Consider the following 20,600-nt stretch of genomic DNA (forward strand, 5'->3'; position numbering starts at 1 on the left):
TAAAGGTAGCCTAGGATAAAGAAATTTTGGGTTATGTTGAAAGTTATCTTCCCTGGAAGAAAGATAAATCTGAGAATCTAGCCGTACTTTAAAAATATGTGCCAGTGTTTATTAAGAATCCCTTCTATTTTATTAGAAACAGGCACAGTAATTTTGCCAGCGGGAAGCAAGTGTGCGTTCAATACAAATAAGTTTACCACTCCTTCATTGTTGTCCATTGCAGACACTTTTGGTTCAAGGTAAGATTCCAAATGAGAAACATGGGGCATCCAGTCCCTGATGATTCGTTTCAGTTCAGTTCAACCAAATGAAAGTTTCTCCTGGGGAGGGAAGAAATGCTGTTCCTCTTGGCTGGTTTCACGTTTATTTCAGTGCTCTGCAGAACTTTGTACTAGGGTTGCTGTGCTTGGTCATGTCAGGCTACTGGACAGGAGTTGATGCTCACAGCGCCGCTGACCAAGGCTGCCTTACTGAAGCTCACTGGGCGCCCATCAATCACAAAGTGGCGGATGCAGCCTGTGAAGGGTTTGCCAGGTGCCAAGCGTGGCGTCAACAGAGATTCTGCAAAGAGAAAGAAGGAAAAATCCAAAGTTGCAGTGGGGGCTTGCTGAGCCCCAGCATTATGGTAAGTTGGCATCATAATTGCTCATATTCTCAATATGTCAAACATGGAATTGACTCCTCTCTCGGGAACCTCCTCTGTATTTGAAGTCATATGTGCGTGTGGTCATTTAGATGTTTTGTCATGCTTTCTGTGGTCATATTTCTGTGTATGCTGTCTCTGTTTTCTAGGGCTGAAACTTACCACTTCCACGAGTATATAAAGCCTTAGCAATATTTTTCATAATCTACCTATGTTTTGAACCTCACTTATTTTGTGCATGTGTCTGAGAATGGGGAAAGATACTTGGATACTATTTTTGGACATGCTTAATGTTCCTGTTTCATTCCTATCATTACCATTTACCCTTAAGCCTCCATATTTTGGCCAAACTCAGGAAGCGTAATGAGAAAATAATGAATTCAAATGAATGAAAATTAAATTTTTCTGAGCCCAGGGTTTTGGAGTTATGAGTAGGGTGATGATAACTAGCTTAGGCTTTGTGTGGGCCCAGGTGACCTATGGTTTGTCAGAGGTGCTTTCTCCTCTTAATTAGCGATCTAAAAGAAGCCTGTACTGATTAATTGGACACACATAATTAAATGTGTTGAGATGATAGAAGTAATATAATTTCAAGCAATTTAGAGAGGTTAGAAATACGAAATTAAGATCCATTCACTCAGTTTATTGTGTACAGACACCTACTTAAGCAGTAACAGAAATCAGTAACAGAACATAAGAAAACAGATATCAGGCAAGAACAAAGACAGGACATGAAACAGCATCAAGGAATAATCATATATTTTCTAAGCAACACAGAGTGAGAGCATGCTAAATTTTGAACTTGAAGTAAGTCATGGAAAAAGCATTTCTTTTTTTCTTCACATTGCTTTTTAAAAAATTATCTTTCAGCTTTTTTGTTCTTTTTTATTGATATTATTTTCCAGGGTATGGTTTAAGGACAATAATCATAAAGTTTAGGTTTGTAAGGGCTCTGAATGATCAATTTTAGATTAGTAGAAGTGTATATATATCCCCCAGATCTGTTCAGTGACCTCATCAACAGAATAAAAAAGAGAATGAGAAAAAGTACCAGGGGCTCAGACTTAGAAGGCTTCTGCCTATTTTGGAGACTAGATTAAACATGGATATATTTTTGTTCAAGCTTATTACCCTTTGGTTCACGGAGAAAACTCTCCGGAGGAAATAATTCATATAGCAATTATGTCCTGCATAATTTATCATAAAATTAATTATAGATAGTGACAGAGGATTAATGAAATCAATGCATGATTTTAAGAGTGGAAGTTCCCCAGTTGGAAGGTTTGGCTATCTTGAAAAATGCAGGATAAGTCAGTAAAGAAACGAATTGTTACACCTGTGTGTGGACCACATTAACTTCAAACAATTCTTTAATTCCTATTGCTGATTTGTTAAAATTATAATTTTAGCAAATTTGACTTTTTGGGTGTATAGCTCTAAGAACTTCACATATTCACTGTTTTTTTTTTTAATTTTTGGTAGAAATAATGAACCAATAGTATCTGAGTTCTATTACAGAACTGGCTGGGGTTCCAAGAGAAATCACTGCATATAGGAGTTTTATTTATAATTGCTTTTTTCAGTTACACTTTTTATCTTAATTTATTTACTATTTTTATTGGAAAGATCCACAGAGAGAAGGAGAGACAGAAAGATTTTCCATCTGCTGGTTCACTCCCCAAGTGGCCTCAATGGCTGGAGATGAGCTGATATAAAGCGAAGAACCAGGAGCTTCTTCCATTTCTTCCACATACATGGGCGCAGGGTTCCAAGGCTTTGGGCCATCCTGGCTGCTTTCCCAGGCCACAGCAGGGAGCTGGATGGGAAGTGGCTCAGCCAGGACATGACCAGCACCCATATGGGATCCTGGTGCATGCAGGTGAGGATTTTAGCCACTAGGCTATCATGCCGGGCCACAGTTGTCTTTCTCAACGTCTTGGTTTTTGGATTTCATTTTAGTGGAGTTAATAAAAGACCTCAGAATGAGACAATTAACTACATTGGTTTGATTTATAATTTGTTTTTGTTTCAGTTTTGCTGCATAACTCTTAGATGGAACTAAAAGCTGTAGTGGGGTAGCTGGCTTAAGGTTAGCTGCCCTATGCCTCAGACCTTATAGTTTTTATGTGCAGGCTCCTTAGCTAAAATTTGCTAATCATCCTGAAGAGTCAATTAGACTTTCGGTACACCTTGTTCACCTAGTCTATAGAGTTTGTGTACTCTTGTAGAGAGGGATGATGGCAGTGTATGATGCTGGGTCAAACTTTACAACAAATCAAAGAGAAACATCTGGAGATGAGTAAGGACTCTGAGTGCAAAAGGAAGAAAAAGTACTGTAACTGGGCCATTCTTATCCATCTCCTGGAGCATGGCATGGGACTTAATAGGCACTCAATCTATGTTTGATATATGTTGAATAAAGCCATGTTCCCTGCCAGCGAAGAATGTACTGATGTGTACGCAAATAGGAGTGTGTTTATTCTTAAAGGTAGGAGTTAGGTTAGGGGAGGAGGGGGAGAGGTTGTTCTTTGAAAAGATATTATTAGGTAAGGATAGGAACAATGACATTTCCTAGAAATTGAGGCCCTATGCCCTTGTGCCAATCCTCGGAGTAAAGAGAACATCTTTGAAATTTAGGGATCTACAAACCCCAGAGGCAGGGAGGAGAAAATGATTAAAGAGCTTGCATGCTATGATGAATTTGATCCTGTAGGTCTTTGGATATATTTTAAACTGTGTTGTGGTTTCTAGGAAGGAAGCAACAGGTAGACCTAGAGGAACTGATGTGTGGTATTGTTCATGCTGCTCCTGTGTAAGTGCCCTGGTAGTCTTCTGTGAGAATTCTTTTCAGATTCATAGTTAGGAGCAGGAGGACAGAATTGGGCAGTGAAGATGACAGTGAATGGGCAGATATAAAGGAGGGTCTCAAATATGTCTCTTAGCACTGAATTAATATCATTGTCAATTTTGGCATTTGAAAAATTCACATTATAAAGGATAGGAGCACTTGCTTGCGTCTATTTTGAGAGTTCTCTATGTTAGATGCTTAATTTTACCTGGATTGTTTCATTCCTTAATTATTTTCTTACCTTTACATGGTCCCATCTAAAATGATCTAGTTAGGAGACTATCAAAATTCCCACTAAATTTCAGGTGTGAAAATTTGGCTATCTCATTCTATGCTGCTTTCCAAGTAAGTGAAAGGTGTTGCATCCCTCTCTACCACCAAAGAACAAAGTCCAGGCTTCTGATGTTTAAAAGTCATTGGGGAATCTGTATGTGATTTTCTTTCGCTCTCCTAGTTGATGTGCCGCTCTTGGTGGGTAACAGCAGCCACATTACCTGTTACAGAACTGCAGCTGGAAAACTCTTACCATGCTGTGCCATTACACAACACCAGAACTTGTAGCTTGCAGGTATAGCTCCTATGCAATGAGCCTTGTTTTCTGACAAGGAAGGGGTCAAGTTTTGGCTAACATTTAATCCTCCAAGATTCTTAAATCCTAGAGCAGCATTAATAAATGAATGTTGTGGGGATTAATTTGGAGGGTGAAGCATACTTAGAAGAAAGAGGAAAAAATAAGCACTATGGTAAGAAACTAATATCTACTGGTAGAATGCTAGGATTTAGTATTATTTTTTTTTCCTCATCATTGGATAAGGAGTACTAAATTTAGTATACATTTTCTTACAAAAGGATATTTATATAAAATCTTTGTAATGTTGGGTGAATTAGGAAAATTCTTAATATTATTCATTATAATTAATAACATGCTTATTATTATTAATATGAATCATTATTATAGCTACTCTTAATATTATATTATGAAAACTCACTGTTTCTGGGTTTGAAAATATCCCTGTTAAGTGACACTTACCTGGAACACCTCCAACAAACACAGGTTCCCTGTGATCAGCTGGCTTTGGATTCAGGGGTCCAACCACATGGTTCACTTCAGAGTCCACGTCCAACTGAACCACATTTGAATCTCTAATAACTGAAATGCAGGAAAGACAGGTCATATATGGCACTGGACCTGTTACTTTTCAAATGGAAGAAACCCTGATTTAGCATAACTTTTCTATGCACTCTAGAAGATCCTACCCCTTTGCCTGTCACTGAAAACACTAACAATGTCTAACAACGTGGAAACAAGCACCAGGAAACCTTTTCAATGGAAAAGGGAGAATACTTAGGACACTTCTGGTTCTACCTTTTGGTTCCAATAGTAAGGTATTATTTAGAAATTCCCTCTAATATTATTTTGTGAGTATTCTAATTTTAACATGCTAACACATGATTCTCTTTCCTGGCTACTTTTAGACTGTCATTTATGACATAGCACGACCTGTTGTGTTAGCCCTGCCAGGCCATCATCCCCCAAGTGGGTGTGCGGGCTCACCTGTGTGATGGAAGCCTAGGCCACTGGGCTTTGCTCACCTGTAATTCTGTGCCACCTGCCATCACAGAGACTCTGCTTGGGCGTCACCGAGGTGAAAAAGTCCCTGATGCCATTGTTGACTTTCACTATGACCTATCAAACACAGTGGAAAACTTAGTTTTGTTTCTTTCTGTCATGATAAAACAGAATTTCTTAAATAATTTGCCATGGAGAAGCAATACTTAAATATCTGAAAACGTTTAGCTTTGTAATTTGAACACAAGGGGTCACTCTTTGGTAGGTGATAGAAATAGTTTAAACAGTTCTTGGAGACAGAACAAAATAATTACATAGGAGAGAGGATCAGGAGAGAGAAAATGGGATACATTGCTCAAGCAGGTTAACCCAAGGACTTGGAAGTCATGGCCCGTCTCCCATTTATCCTACTCTCTGCCTCAATTTTCTCATTTGTGAAAAATTGCAAGTATCATAATACTAGCATTGTGGATTGAATGAGGTAATCCAAACCAAGCTTTTAGAATGGTACCTAACAGTAAGCAGTATAGTTGAACACATTATTGTGGCTTATTTTGTGTATTTTAAGCCAAAGAAAAATAATTTTTCTAAGATTTATTTGATGCTTTCAGGAATATTCCTTAGTAATTTCTTAGAATAAAAACAGTGTTTAGTCATAACAGAATTTTATTTCTAGCAACTGAAAATAGATATATGTATCTATAAAACATTCATGTATCTGAGACACATACATATCACATATGACATATCTTAAATCCTTAGAGTTATCAGGTGTTTGTTGACTTTGATAACTGGATCTATCTGCTCCTTTCATTTAATAAAAGCTTTTCCAGCTCTTGTCCTAAAGCTCTTTGTGATGGCATTGGTTATCTTGTTTTCGTCTGTAATTTTACTATACCTTCATGACTTTGTACTGATCCAACTTCCAGCACATTAATTTGAATCAATTATTGCCCACACTGAAGTCTCATATTGCAGCCTCCTTATTTTTTTCCCCAGTTAGGTAAGACTGATGAGGCAACTATGAAATAAACCTGTCTTGGTCTGAAATCCAAGGTCAGATGAGACAGACTGATAAAGCTTTTTTTTTTTAAGATATTACCTGTCCATTTTTCATGTGAACATTTAGGTACTCCCCATTGACACTGTGGCCATGGACAAGGGTTCCAGAACTGCTTCTGGGTCGGACTTCAAATGCAATTTCAAACTTGAGTCCAATATTGAAAGATTCATCTGTGGAAAGAAAGACTGTAAGCTTTCAAGAAACACTGAATAATTTTTATTAGTTTTTGTTTATATCTTTGATGTGACATTATAGGTATACTTTTTTGCATCTATCTTTGAAAGTTTGGTATTTTTTTTCAGCACAGAGAGCATGACATTTTTCTTGTCTAACTCACAGGGGAAAGTTCGAGGGGACTAAGCAAAATTGTCATGGTGCCTGGTTATGGGCACAGCACACTAAGACTACTATGCAGTGGGAGTTCAGAGGAGGATGGATTAATTCCAACTCACAGGACCTTTCAGTAGTTTGAACAGAGCAATGTGGGCACAGGAAGGAGTGTGGATACAGGCACAGAGGCTGGATTGCCTGGCAAGCATGGTGAAGGTCAGCGTGCTGGATGCTCTTTTGCAAGCGGAGCAGCTGTGGTGAATAGAGAACCACTGCTGGAAGAACCACTGTGCTCAAGTACAGAAGTTAGACTTGATGGTACAGTCACCGATCACGTGAGCCAGCTTGCTCAGATCTGTTTTTTAAAACTAGATCATGCTTGTGTCGAATATCATTTCAGAGGAGAGATAAGTAATAGCAGCCCAAGTAGGGGCTGTTGGAGTACTGAGCCAAGAAAACTTTTATTAGGAGCAGTTATGCTCATTCCAGAGAGGCGCACTGGCAACCCCAGGCAGCTAGATAGTCTTCACTTCACATATCTCCTTACAAACAACTTACACAAATTTTCTTGTTATTGCTTCATGTTCATGGAGTGGTACATAAATTGTGAAGTTGGCTTTAGAGTTCTCATCATTGAAATTTGGTAAAGTATTAAGAAGCATGATTATAGGTGCTTGAGTTAGGAGTCAAGTTGGTTGGGGCATGTAGGGAAAATAGAATCATGAGCTAGATGAAGAGATGATATATTATATCTGGTTACTCTATTGGATGTGGTAAAAAAAAAAAGTATACTTGGCAGAAGTGTGATTTCCTTATGCAGGCAGATGTATGAGTCCCTAATTGACTTGATGCTAAGGATCATGTGTTTCATACCCTTTTCCTATGCATATCTCCAGCATCTACTCCAGTATCTTCCTCACACATGGGGTTGCTCTAGAGAATATTTGTTGGAATAGATTTTATGTGATTGCAGATAGTCTTCCAGTCCCTGAGCCAGGTGTTTCATCAGCGACTTCCAGTTCTTAAGAACTGCTTTATTAATGGTCAAGAGAGTAATGACTGAGGAGAGTAAACATCTAGAAATAGAATTTCTGAGGATGATGTTTACTGGCATTGCAGGGCAGGGGGCACAACAAGGGGCATAGGTTCAGACTAGCAAGATGGTCAAGTGCTGATGCAGATCAGGCTGTGGAGTAGCAGAGGAAGTTCTAAAAGTTCTCATCCAGAAGTATGGCAGCCTGTGGCAGCTCTGGTCAAGAAGAGAGGTTGCGCACCATCATTGGGTATGGAGAGCCACGAGGGCTGATGTGTGTTCCATATGGAAACAAACCACCTTCTAGGGTTTAGTTGGTCAAGTTTTAACTCTGGGGCAAGCATTCCTCATCACTTCATCACCAGGAAAAACACATTTCATGATTGATGTTTTTTGCGTCAATCCTGTTACCTAGAACCACGTATCCTCCTTCTGTTGAAAAGTAAGTTCCTGTTTCCATTGGACCTTCAAAACAAGGGGTCACACTAAATGTCTGAGAAGCAGAGGTAATGGAGGCCCCATTGAGCTGGAGATTGCCAAGGCAGCCACTGAAGCTATAGACTGAGTTAATCTGAAAAAAGAAGATATTTCCAAATGAAAATCACAATGAGGTTTTTCTTTACCTCAGTTAGAATGGCTATCATCTGAAAACAAACAAGCAACAAACAAGCCCCAGTAGATATCTATTTGCACCTCAATTTCTAGGGCATTGATGATACCACAATATAACTCAACCCCCCCCCCACCTCTCTCTCTCTCTCTCTCTCTCACATACACACACACACACACACTGGAATAATATTCAGCTACAAAAAGAATAAAATAATTTTAGCAAAATTATTGCAACCTGAATGAAATAAGCCAGACATGGAAAATTGAATGCTATGTATTCTCCCTCCTAGAGAGGACATAAACTGAACAAAAACCAGAAACTTAAAAAAAAATACCTGTATAAGATTTGCTGCAAATAAAATATTTTATTTTTATTAAACTTTGTTTTAAACATTTGTTAAAAGATTGAAAAGAATTCTCTACTACTATTTAAGCTATCGACTTAAAAGATTTTGTGACTTCTAAAATTTAATGAGTGAAATTGAAGGTTTTTTTCATCAGATTATTGTTTATAGCCTTTGCCTATCTTCCTGCTAGTGGAGTCTTTAAATCCTTGACTATCATATAAATTTTAAAATAAAATATTGTTAAAAATAAACAATAAAATTTTAGTCCTTAGAGGTATTCACTTCTTTATTGTTAAATTCTTGTAAGGTACAATATTTTTAATTTTCAAATTTCTGAAGACGATATATTTCTCACCATCTACTCTTGCTTCTCCCTTGGGTAACTATATTTCCTTGCATATTTACAAACTATATACATGTAGGTAACGTGTGTATAAGAAATATGAGGTTACATTTCATATTATGACCTGAAACTTCTTTAATTCACTAATATAATGGAATGACTTGCTTTATTTTTTGGATATTTCTTTTTTATTATAAGTACAGATACTTGCTAAGCAAATAAATCTTCATGAGACACAACTTTGCATAAAAACTAGTACCTTTGGAACTTTCTTCATCTTATCTCTACCTTAGAATCAAAAGATGACTGCTGACTTTGAAATGCCTCTGAGACACAGACAACCTGTAGGACAACACTCCCCTTGATGGCCCATCTCCAACCAAACTACAATTTCCCTCTTACTAGTTTCCTAATCTGAAAAATGAAGGCCTGGGTTCAGTGATCTTTATCCAAAAGACCAAGAAACCATGTTCTTCTACTTCTCACACCTTGGCACACCTGGTTTACCTGGACATTCTTCACAGCCCTTCCAGGGGCCACACCTCCCAAATAAATGGGGCCCTTGATTTTCCAGGCAGCCCCAGTAGGAGGAAGACTTTCTTCCAGGACTCGAAGACCATCAATGATCAGCCGGCCACTGCTCTTTTCCCGAATAAATATTACCTGGTTGGAGGGAAGCAAGACAGTACATCTCAGTCCCTTTCATAGCTGGGGAAAAGCTATGTGGCTGCTCTGCCTGACTCCGTGGGAAATCTACAGGAGACTCAATTAAAAGGTGATTTCTTCTCTGAGAGTCTGGGGTTTGTGTCTTCCTTGGCTTATAGGCATCGGGCTACCTAGTTTTTGGGGGGGGGGTGACAGGAACTTTGCCCCTTTTTTGGTCTTTCTTTATTGTGCAGCATATGGGTTTCTTGTGAGTTGTCTCTGGGATTCCTTGTTTGACACACATAGGAGTTGTTTTTGGCTCACTCTGAGTTTTCCACTTTGTGTACTAAAGCAAGTGGTCCACATAATTTCTGACCTCTCTAGAACAACGGAGAGCTCTAGGCTGACTCTCTGAATACAGCTTATATTCAGCTGGATTCTCTATGATGCTGTCCCCAGTTGCCAAGCTCTCCCTCCTTATAATTAGTGCATCTGATGCTGCTAATTCTTGCTGTTACATGTGTACCGCTTCTTCCTATATTAAGTTGTATTCCCTATCTGTGATGCCTTGTCTTCCTAAGTAACTTACTTTTTGTGGATATCTTCCACAGCCTTGCCTATAAAAGAGATGCTCAATATTCATTATTGAAAATTAAGAACCTATGGACATAGTGGAAAAAAGCTAAGTGGAAACATCTATAGAAACTAAGGTTCAGTTTATGTCAGTCACCTATTCCTTTGTAACTCTTTTAAATGGTATGTTTCAAGCTTTTTACTAGGAATTAATTTTTGAGACTGAGCTCTGGGTTCATAGCAGCAAAATTGAAAAATTGACATTTCTAGAGAACTCAGTGGTGAGGTGTTAGTGCCTCAGACGTGGGTGTGTATTTGCTGACAAAATTCCCTGTCTTCAACTTACATCATGCCACAATCCATCATTGTACTTCTCCTGGCTTCTAATCTTCAGTTTCTTGTGATCAACATTAAACATGAAAACCAAGCGGCCGTGTGCTAAGAATAGAGTCATGAAGTCATTCTCTTCTTGATCCGAGACATAGAAAATCATCCCATGGGAGGAACGAGTTTTCAGACGAATGGAAAATTGAGATCTGATAAATGAAAAAAGAAAGGCTTATATGTAAAATGAGACTGAGGGTAATCTTTAACCTCTCAGAACAACACAGTATAAGAAAGAATGAATAAGGAGCCATTCAGTTGAATCATAAGCAATATTACTACAAATTAAAGAATCCTGGATAAATATGATCAATTCAAAATCCTATATTCTTCTCTATTTTCTATAAAACTGCGATACAGAGCCTGGCGCTGTGGCGCAAGTGGTTAAGGTCCTTGCCTTGCACGCCCAGGATCCCATATGGGCGCCGGTTCTATCCCAGCAGCCCCGCTTCCCTTCCAGCTCCCTGCCTGTGGCCTGGGAAGGCAGTCGAGGACGGCCCAAAGCTTTGGGACCCTGCACCCGCGTGGGAGACCCAGAAGACGCTCCTGGCTTCGGATAGGCATAGTATCGGCCGTTGCGCTCACTTGGGAAGTGAATCATCGGATAGAAGATCTTCCTCTCTGTCTCTCCTCTCTGTATATCTGCCTTTCCAATTAAAAAAAATGATAAAAATAAATCTTTAAAAAAAACCTGAGATACATTACACATTTATAAAAGTACTGTTCCAATCAAGAACCTCACCACATCTGGTTTTGAAAATATACTTGCAATTTGGTGAAAAGTGTAAAAAAATTATTCATGTGGGCAAGATACCATGCATGTTCACCTGTACAGAAGGAAATCCTGCATATGCTAATTTGCATACAATTAATACTATTCATATATCATCTAAAATATTGATTATATTTCCAGTAAAAATTGACAGCTATCGCATATTAAAAGTAGGTACCTGAGTATGAAGAAATTGAACAAAACTTTCTAGAAACCAGGATGCAAGCTATGGATAAGATATTTGTTGTTAACTTTTGTATTGATTAATTCCAAATTTTTTCTGGAGAGTACAAAACACTGAATCTGCCTGTTAGGTAAGTAGCAAACTAGAAGGCATCAGAGGCTTCTTACTGAATGCACTGCCCGTCTGAATGTTTGAAAGAGCTATATAAGACCTACAAAAGAATATTTGGGCACTAGATTTATAAATCATCAGTAATATTAAATAACCGGGGGGTTTTTGAAGTACTGGAAAAAGGTGATGGGTTTTGAAACAGCTGGATGGCCACTGACACACGAGCAGGTTTGTATTTCCAGTGTGTTACTAAATTTCTAATGGTTTGGATGCCCTCTCCTGTATAGTCAGAAAGTAGTCTTGATAGGAAGGAAAGTGCTACCAAAGACAGGAAAGACAAAGACTTTTTGGAGGTTTGCCCCATCTTTCTTGCCCTTGATTGTCTTTTATCCAGCATAGCAGTTTTATTTGGGGGTAGTCACAAACATAATGTCTTGGAAAGCATAAATCAGGTAATAGCTGGTATTTATTCTGGTGATAATGAAGTAAGATTGAGATAGTACAGAAAGGAAGACATTATAAGAAGAAAGATGAAATGTGAAAAAAATAGATGGAGCCCAGCCATGACAGTGAATTTATGGAAGTGTAGTGTGTTACTTTACTTTTCACCAAAATCTCCTTTTAAGTGTTCAAACTCTTGGCGGCTGTTGGCAGTCCCCCCATATTGATAGGCGTGCTCTATCGCTCTGGGGCTGTTGGAGAGGTGACAGAGAGAATCTCTTGGAACGTTCTGCTCTGGGAATTTTAGGCCAGCAGGATCCCAGGAAGGTGAATCTTTACTTTTCTCTCCCTATACAAAAAAGAAATAATCAAAATAAGGGATAGTGACATACTAGCAGCAAAAATTAACTTATGATGCTTTCGCTATTATTAGTAGTAACAATGAAAAATAACAAGACGCATATTATCTGTGCATTTCCATTCACAGAGCATTAGACACCCCACTTCCCCTTCTCCACTACCGAAAGAAAATCACGTGAGTAGCAGTAATATAGCAACACAGCAGGTTAACAAACTCAAGTTCTGATTGTAAAGCAGAGTTAAATTGAAGCTAGAAAGATAAATGCCCTATTACGTACACTCAGTCCACATCTTAAACATTAGTAAATAATGGAGAAGTTGACAATGAAATAAACCTAGAGGATCAATCAATGGAACCTTCTAGGCAGTTAAGATCACTTTAACACACTAGATTGTCATGAACATGTTGTGTAAAAAGCACAATTAACAGCATCTTCACACAGCTAAGAACACTTTTGGTGGCAGGATATGTGACCAAATTCCTGCGAGATTCTAAAGCAGGATTTCAAAAATGTTACATCATGTTTTCAGAAATGCACTGCTACTGTTGACATTCAGAGCTATGAACTTGCAGGCTAATACCAATAATCATTTTTGTCTTAATTTCCCAAGCAAATCAAGAGTAAATGCAAAATAAATCAGCTTTTAGTAGCTTGCAGTGACATACATGTCATGGAGTACTGAATGGTTTGCAGAAGAGAGGAAGGGAACGATGGTTCTATAGCCTTCCATAAGAGGTACACGGCGGGAAATAGTAAGATGAGTGAGAAATGATGCCACTTCTCTAGGAAAATGGCCATTGATTTAGAGACAAAGGCATTAAACACTCAACTGGAAAACATAATATTTTTTTCCCCTAGGGTCCCTTAGAAAGGACCTTAGATGACTGGGTAACAGTTGAGCTTTTTATTTTCTGAGTGATGAGGAGCCAAATAGATCTTAAAAGCAAGGAATTTCCTCTGTAAACAGGAAGGGAAGAGCTGACAGGAGCGTGGCAGTAGCTGTAGCTGGAGAGCCCGGCACAAAACAGTACAAAAGATGACGGGAAAAGGTAATTTCTGGTTCAAGATTACCGAATGCATGCAGTTTCCTAATCCTGCTGATATACTGAAAGAACCACACACACGAAAATGAATCCATGACAGTTCTGGAGATCTGTAAGATTTTTCTACTAGTAGAACAAAGCGATGTGGAATTTACAGTGCAGGCCAGAATGTACTGATAATAAAACCTTTGATCCTATACAGGCAAAAGACAAGACCTCAAAAAAAAAAAAAAAAAAAAGCAAAACCACAAACAAACAATCCATCAGTGTTCTGAATAAATACCAGAACCATCCTTAAAATTCAGATGTGGTGGCCAGAGGCTCATTAATAAATGGCCAACGAGCTATGTGAGTGCCAGTGTCCTGTTTTTGGGCAACAGCTCCTAGCATCAGATCCTGGTAGTGAAGACTGTCATGGTATTGGTGGGGTTGAAGGTTTAGGGGAATACATAGACTGCATACACTAAAGTCATGCCCACCTGCTTCCCATGTCTCATCTTCCTGCACTCCATGGTCCTAACGACTCAGATCTGATTCAGTGCTACATGAGCAAGGCGTCCACCTTGGGTGAAAGAACTCTACTGCAAATGCAGTAAAGAATGGAAGAGGGCTGAGGAAATAAGCAGCTATGGTTGTTCAGTGTTCTCTCCATTTGGATGACAAGTTATTTTCTTTTTCTCTTTCATTTCAGTGTATCCGCTTAACTGTGGGAGAAGAGCAGCAATGGCCTACAAGCTGAGGGGCTCAGCAAAGCTTAGGGTTATTTAGAACAGGACAGCTTGTTTTACTCTGTTTCAATGTGTGAAAACACGGGCTAGACAAGATCTAAATCCCATTGATCACAAAATTAACAAACTTTGATCTCTCTCCATTTGTGTGTGTATGTGTATATATCTCAACCTTGCATCCAGATGCATATATCTCAACCAAATACTCTGTATATGTTCCTAATAATGATAGACACAAGTTACGGCTTAGTTGCTTCACTATCATATAATACAGAATCTCAGTTTAATAAAATGGGTTTATGAATGGGGCTTCTCAATGAACTCCGCTTGACTTTAAAAGTCTAATTGTTTTTTTCTCTAAGGGCCTATTAGTTGTAATCTACTGATGGTGCCAATTTCAATTTATGGATTCTTTGTGTTAGGTAACAGACAAGTTAGTTTAGCTATTAAAGAAAAATAGTACAATTTAAGGATATAGCTATATCGTACACAACCAAGAGATGGTAGTATTTCGAGACCCCACTTAGGGCTAGCATCTGAGAGCCAGAAAGAATCAGGGCACTGCATTTCTGGAAGTTTCTGGCACCTCAGTTTTATTTCTCAGAGTGTCTGCTTCTGTTTTTTTCCTCAGGGCAGCTTTCTGTGTCTACTTTTTCTATAAAACAGCTTTCTTTCTCTGTGCATTAGTACAGCATCATAGGTGTAATGTTTCCTATTCAAAGGCCAACTCAGGCTAGGATCTGCATTCTTAGTTTCCAAAAAAATGGAGAATCTGGTGGCTCAGTTTACTTCATGTGATCGATGCCGATTCATTGATTTTTTTTTTAAAATTTCATTTTGTTTATTTATTTTTTATTATCCATTGATTTGTATCCAGGGAGTTGAGATTGCACACCTAAAACATAGGGTCTGCCTAGTGTTTTACAAGACACATCCAGTGGTGCAGTTCTCAGAGAAGAGAATGTATGGTTAGACACTGTAGAGGAATGTTTATTGGCTTACATTAGATGCTCATTATGACATTACATAGCAAATTAAAAACTGCATCCCCAATTAAACTTGAAACATAAAAATTGTGAAAAAATTAAAGCTGGACCATGGCTGATAAGACAGTTTAGTTTTAAATACTCACGAAGAAATATAAATCCTTGTTACTCTTTTGAAAAGTAATTTACTTTTATCCAGGAACTGCCTGTAAGAATCAGTTCTAGCCCCAGCTGTAGGTAATGCTCTGGGTTGTTTTGTATCTAGGCAAATGTTGCATTGCTGGGAGAATAGCAGGCAATAGCTGGTGGGCATTCTGGGTCTGGTCATGTCAAATTTGTGTTAACTATATCAGTATGCCAACATAGTTGCCTATCCTTTTTGTTTTTTAATGAAATGTGGGGAAGGCAGAGAATGCCAGGGTGGGACATATCATCCCAGCCTTCCCCTGGGGGGTGGGGAGAGATGGACTGCAGATTGCCGGGGTTGGGATCTGGGGATGTGTTGGATTGGGAGCAGCTAAGAGCATGTTTGACAGGGGATGAATGACTGGGAGTTTCTATGGACTGGACAGCATTGACAGGTGGACAGGGGAGCAGAGACGGGGTGATTTAGAAGGGGGAAACTGGAGCGCATATCTGAGTCAGGGCAAGGCACTCTGCCACGTGGGAAACCTGGGCTGGGCTAAGTAGCACTGCTTGCTGCTTGCTGGTGCATGGGAAAGCTGGGGCTGGGTGCATACCTGACTGAGCTAGGCTGTAGTACATGCTGGTGAGCATGAGAACCAAAGCTAGAGCCAGCTAGGGCCAGGGCAGGCCAGGCTGGGCATTAGCACCCATTGACATATGTATGGTTTGGGTCTGAGGGTGGACTGGGCTGGGGTAGTCCATAGCACATGATAGCATAAGCAAGATCCAGGACAGGATACAAGCTAGATCGAATTGGACCACAACACCCACCAGTTCACATGAGTGCTGGGGGTGGACCAGGCTGGGCTAGGATGTTACACCCTCTGGTGAGATCTGTTATTGGGGGTAGGCCAGGTTGAGTAGGCTGCAGCACCTGTTGTGAATGTTGAGACTCGGATGGGCCATCTCAGACTGAGCTGTAGCACCTGCTGGCATGTGCAAGGAAAGGGGCTGTGAGCAGACCTGGTGGAACTTTGGCAACTCTCCAGCTTCCATTGCTCCAGCACGCATCAGGTGGCATGTGGACTGTGTCTGGTGGCTGGCCAGGCTAGGCTAAGCTGCCATGCCTGCTATGAGAGCCAGAATGGTGTGGGCTGACCAGGCTGGACTGCAGCACCCGTTGACAAGTTCTGGGACTGGTTGAGAGTCATATCAGACTTGATTGGCAGGTGTAAGATCTGGGGCTGGAAGTGGGCCTGGTGGTAGAACTGTGTGCAATCCTCTGGACTATGTAGTTCGTGCTGGTGAGCATGAGAGCCAGAGCTGGGGGCAGTCCAGGCTGATCAAGTGGCAGCACCCAACAGCATATGTGTGGGACAGGTCTGGGGGTGGGTCAGGCTGAGCTACGCTGCAGCACCCATGAGTGTGCATGAGAGCTGAATGAGATGCAGGACTGACCACCTTGTCCACAATGGAAAGTAGAAGATGTTTTCTTGGCTCCTGGCCAAGCTAGCAGCAAGTGTCTGGGTCTGTGGTTGCACCAAGGTTAACTTAGTCAGCCAACAGACATTGGAAAGATTTTTCTCAATCCCAATGCAATTAAGCCCACAATTTTGTTAGTCTTAGAACTATTTATAATAGCACCCTTAGAACACTCTTCCCCACATCAGGGTTTCTAGGATGTCATCAAAGGACCATCCCCCACTTCCAGGTACTGATATAGTTTAGACAGCAAGAAGCAGCTCCCTCCCCTGTAGACATGAGAAAAAAACCAAAAACTGAAACATTTGTCCCATCCGCCTTCCTCCATATCCTGCCCCTCCCCACTGGACCCAGGGACCCACATGGGAGTACATCCTTCCAACTATGTAAACAATATTAAAAATAAAATAAAAATTTAAAAAATCAATCCTAAAGCTTTACTGGCAGTATTCTCACAGTTTTATGTATATATATATGCATAAAAGAAAAGACTGGAAACAACTGAAAACACATAAATGTTTTAATAAATTATAAAGAATGAATAGAATAGAATTTTAAAAGCAATTTTGAAAATAAATTATTGTAATCCCAATTACTTTGATGCAGCCTTGGTAACAATTCAAACCCAAGGCCACAAACATTTCTTGGCTGCTATTTAAGAAACTCCCAAAACTGAGTAAATAGCTTAGAAAACCATTGACCTTCTAGTTATCATAAAATATAAGTGAAATATATAGTTCTTATGTAACCTGTTATTACACAGTTGGGTTTCTGTGTAAGACTATTTACTGTAAAGGTTAGTAAGCTTCATTTGTTTTAATAAAATAACAAAGCTTGCACTGATTTAAAAAAAGTTTGTATTAATAGAGTTATTATTTGTAACTTGACAAAATGAATGCTTGAAATTATGCTTATAACTTCATTTAGAAAATTGTACTCACGTAAAGGGTAAATCATGTTTGCTTTGGAAAGTTTATCTTTATCGGCCTATCATGTTAACTTACTATGACCAGAAAACCAGAGTTCATGGGTCAGCTAAATAATGCTCAGGATAAATCTTTTATGGTGACAGATTCCAATAGAGTTTTCCAGAATACTCTTAAAAATCCTTCCAGAAATTAATCCTCTAGAAACACAATACTTCGTAGAGGTACAGTAGCTAATATGCACTGAATGTGTACCATTTGCCTTATACTCTACCAAGCGTATTTCATGCATTAACTCCTTTAATTCTCATTACAACCCTATCGTACAGATAAACAGTTAGTGAGCACTTATTATTTTCATTATTCTAGTTTCTTGAGGAGCATCAGTGAACACAATAAATGAGCTTGAATTCTAGCAGAGGAGACAGACAATAAAACAGTAAATAAAGCATAGTGATAAAATGTGAGGATGTGGAAAAAGAACTAATGGGAAAGGCAAAGCAATCAGTAGTTCTGGCAGGAGGCAGGCTTTTGTACTAAACTGGGGTCAAGTTTGCTCTTACTGACCAGATAAGGGTTGAGATAGGAGACATTGTCTGTGCGTGTATTTGAAAAAAACATAATTCAGGTAGAAGTGTGATCCAAGCCAGGAGTATGCACGGCCTGCTCTAGGAAGAGCCAGAGGCTGGGGGAAAAAAAGTGAAGCAAGCAGCTAGGAAGAAACTCAGAGAGGGAAAGGAGCCCTTCATAGGTTTTTACTCTGAGTTTAGTGAGGGGCCTAGTTAGTAGGGACTTGACATGTGATTTATATTTATTAGGAGTTGACTGTTGGGTTGAGAGTAGACTGTCAGGGACAAGGTGGAAGGAAGAAGATGTATTTGGAAGAATTACTGCATTAATTCAGATGAGAGATGATGCTGGTGGCTTGTGTGAGGATGGGGGCTCTGACACTTGAGCATGTTGTTAAAAGTGAGCTGTGTAAAGGGTGGAAAAGGTTAGTTTGAAATAATGTGAAGAGATTATGTGTTTTCTTTGTAAATAAGAGAAACAATAACGCAGGCCAGTAATGAACAGATGGGAGAGGATATGGCGTAAAGAGAGAAGGAAATTTTGAAGCTTAAGATTTTGCTGATGCAGCAGCACTCGCTGACATCACGCATCACCTGTGCTTGTGAGTGGATGAAGCAAACTGTAAGGAGAGTAGGAACACATGCTTTCAGCACCTCTGTGATTGTGACGAAAACCTAAGGTCGTTACACGGAAGCAAATCGCAGGAGAGAATTCGTGTACTAAGTGTTTCCCATTGTATTCGTAAGTTGCTAGGCACAACGCAACTACAATAACTGTAGTGAGAAGTAGTTGGGAGCATGAATGAACAGCTAATTTAAATGTTTTCTCTGAGAACAAGAATGGATGCAACAAAACTGGCAGAGTGTAATATCTGGGGCTGCAAAAATCCCGTTTTTCATATGCAAACAGGTGAGAATGAGAATTCTATAAAATAACAGTGTCTAGAGTTGTATTCATGCAACATGAAGGCATCAGAAAGTTGGCACAGCATTATCTCTTACCTTTTTATTGTGATTTGTTTTAGGCTTCGAGGAATTTTTTCCTTTTTTGTGCAGGAGAAGCAATGGTGAGGGTTCAATGGGGCATTTGTAAAGAGAAGTGTGAACCTTTTCAGAGTACCGCTGGAAATCTTCCACTTCCACATCCCTGTCTAGCCTGTGTTCGAACAGACAAAAGGATACTGATCAGAGAAAAAAAATATATTGATTAGAATTACCTGAGAAAACCTATGAATTTCAGACTAAAATGTTTGTGTGCGTGTATGTGCGAGCGTGCATGTGTGATGGGTCAATTGTCATTTTAAAGTGGAATCCTTCAAAATGATCATTCATCCAAATGATTCATAAGCAAGTATCTGGCATCACACATTGCGACTATTGAGCATCTTCTGCATTACCAAAGTCTAAATCTCTGTTAAATTCCTCCCTCACTTGTTCTTGTACCTAACGATTCCATATTATCTTTGTTAAGGACCAAGACTAATAGCATTGGTTAAAGTTATGCCTTAAATTAAGAAGATTTAAAACTCTAACAAGAATTTGGGTGTGTTATTCCATACTATTCTATTAGCAGTAATCACAAGAATAATTTTTAAATAATCATAAGAATAATGTTTTTATCTTGCTGTGTTCCAGGAACTGTGCAGGTCCCTACACATGCCTTCCCTTATTTATCTTTTTAAAACAAGCCTACCAAGCAGGCACTATTATCAGGCGAAGAAATGAAGACTTTCTTAGTCAAGGTCATGCAGAAATTAAAGGATAAAAAGGCCCAAACACAAACCCAATTATGTGAGTTGCTCAAGCATATGGAGACTTTTAATTACTATCCTTTTAATACCTTAGATAAATGTCATTGTTCTCACTTTTAATAATGTCAGTATTTCCGCAATTGTTTTGACCTTCTTTATGAATCACGCAGATTAATGTTAAAAAAGCAGCATACCTGGTAAAGTAGGCATTACTTATACAGCCGGTGAAATTTGCATACTGGGGACTGATTGGAGATCCACCGAAGTAAAACTTCTTTTCACCTGTTTGCATAGGTGCCACTTTCCCATTGGTAGAATTCATACTCCTATGTCTGCTTTTATCTATGATCAGTTCATATCTGCAAAGAAAGAATTTCTTTACACACCCCGCAGCTAACCTTTGACCTTGAGTTCCACTCTAGGTTGGAGAAGCAGGTTTTCCCACAGAATTAAAATGGTACATGTGAGGCTCAGGGGAAATGGCCAATATTTCTATCGCCAAGGGCCATTCAGACCCCAAGGAAGGTGAAACTCATAATGCAAGACTTTCAGATGATGGGTTGTCAGCATGTGTGTGTCTGTGTGTGTAACACAGAACATACCTCATGGTGATCATCAAATCACATGTCTGGGAGATTGTTTTATAAATAAATACAAAGCTTTAATTATTTATTTATTATTTCTATTTATTTATGTATCTATTATTCCTATTTCAAATTTTTCTTAAT

The 20,600-nt window shown here is 39.2% G+C and overlaps 1 protein-coding gene across 2 annotated transcripts in view; it reads right to left on the reverse strand.

The window, feature by feature from the left end:
* Nucleotides 1-107: 107 nt before the first annotated feature.
* Nucleotides 108-20,600, reverse strand: part of LAMA4 (laminin subunit alpha 4) — a 140,611-nt gene continuing 120,118 nt past the window's right edge. For both annotated transcript variants that reach the window (XM_040983146.1, XM_040983145.1), the window contains exons 29-38: nt 20,067-20,231; nt 19,124-19,277; nt 12,061-12,248; nt 10,354-10,543; nt 9,297-9,452; nt 7,899-8,058; nt 6,164-6,294; nt 5,085-5,178; nt 4,522-4,641; nt 108-561 (exon numbers count right to left, since the gene is read on the reverse strand). In XM_040983146.1, coding sequence (XP_040839080.1) covers nt 416-561; nt 4,522-4,641; nt 5,085-5,178; nt 6,164-6,294; nt 7,899-8,058; nt 9,297-9,452; nt 10,354-10,543; nt 12,061-12,248; nt 19,124-19,277; nt 20,067-20,231 — 1,504 coding nt within the window. In that variant the 3' untranslated portion in view covers nt 108-415. The remainder of the gene's footprint in view (nt 562-4,521; nt 4,642-5,084; nt 5,179-6,163; nt 6,295-7,898; nt 8,059-9,296; nt 9,453-10,353; nt 10,544-12,060; nt 12,249-19,123; nt 19,278-20,066; nt 20,232-20,600) is intronic.

Source organism: Ochotona curzoniae, unplaced genomic scaffold (assembly GCF_017591425.1).
Source record: "Ochotona curzoniae isolate NIBS_2020 unplaced genomic scaffold, NIBS_Ocur_1.0 contig_3819, whole genome shotgun sequence".
In the NCBI taxonomy this organism is placed as follows: Eukaryota; Metazoa; Chordata; class Mammalia; order Lagomorpha; family Ochotonidae; genus Ochotona; species Ochotona curzoniae.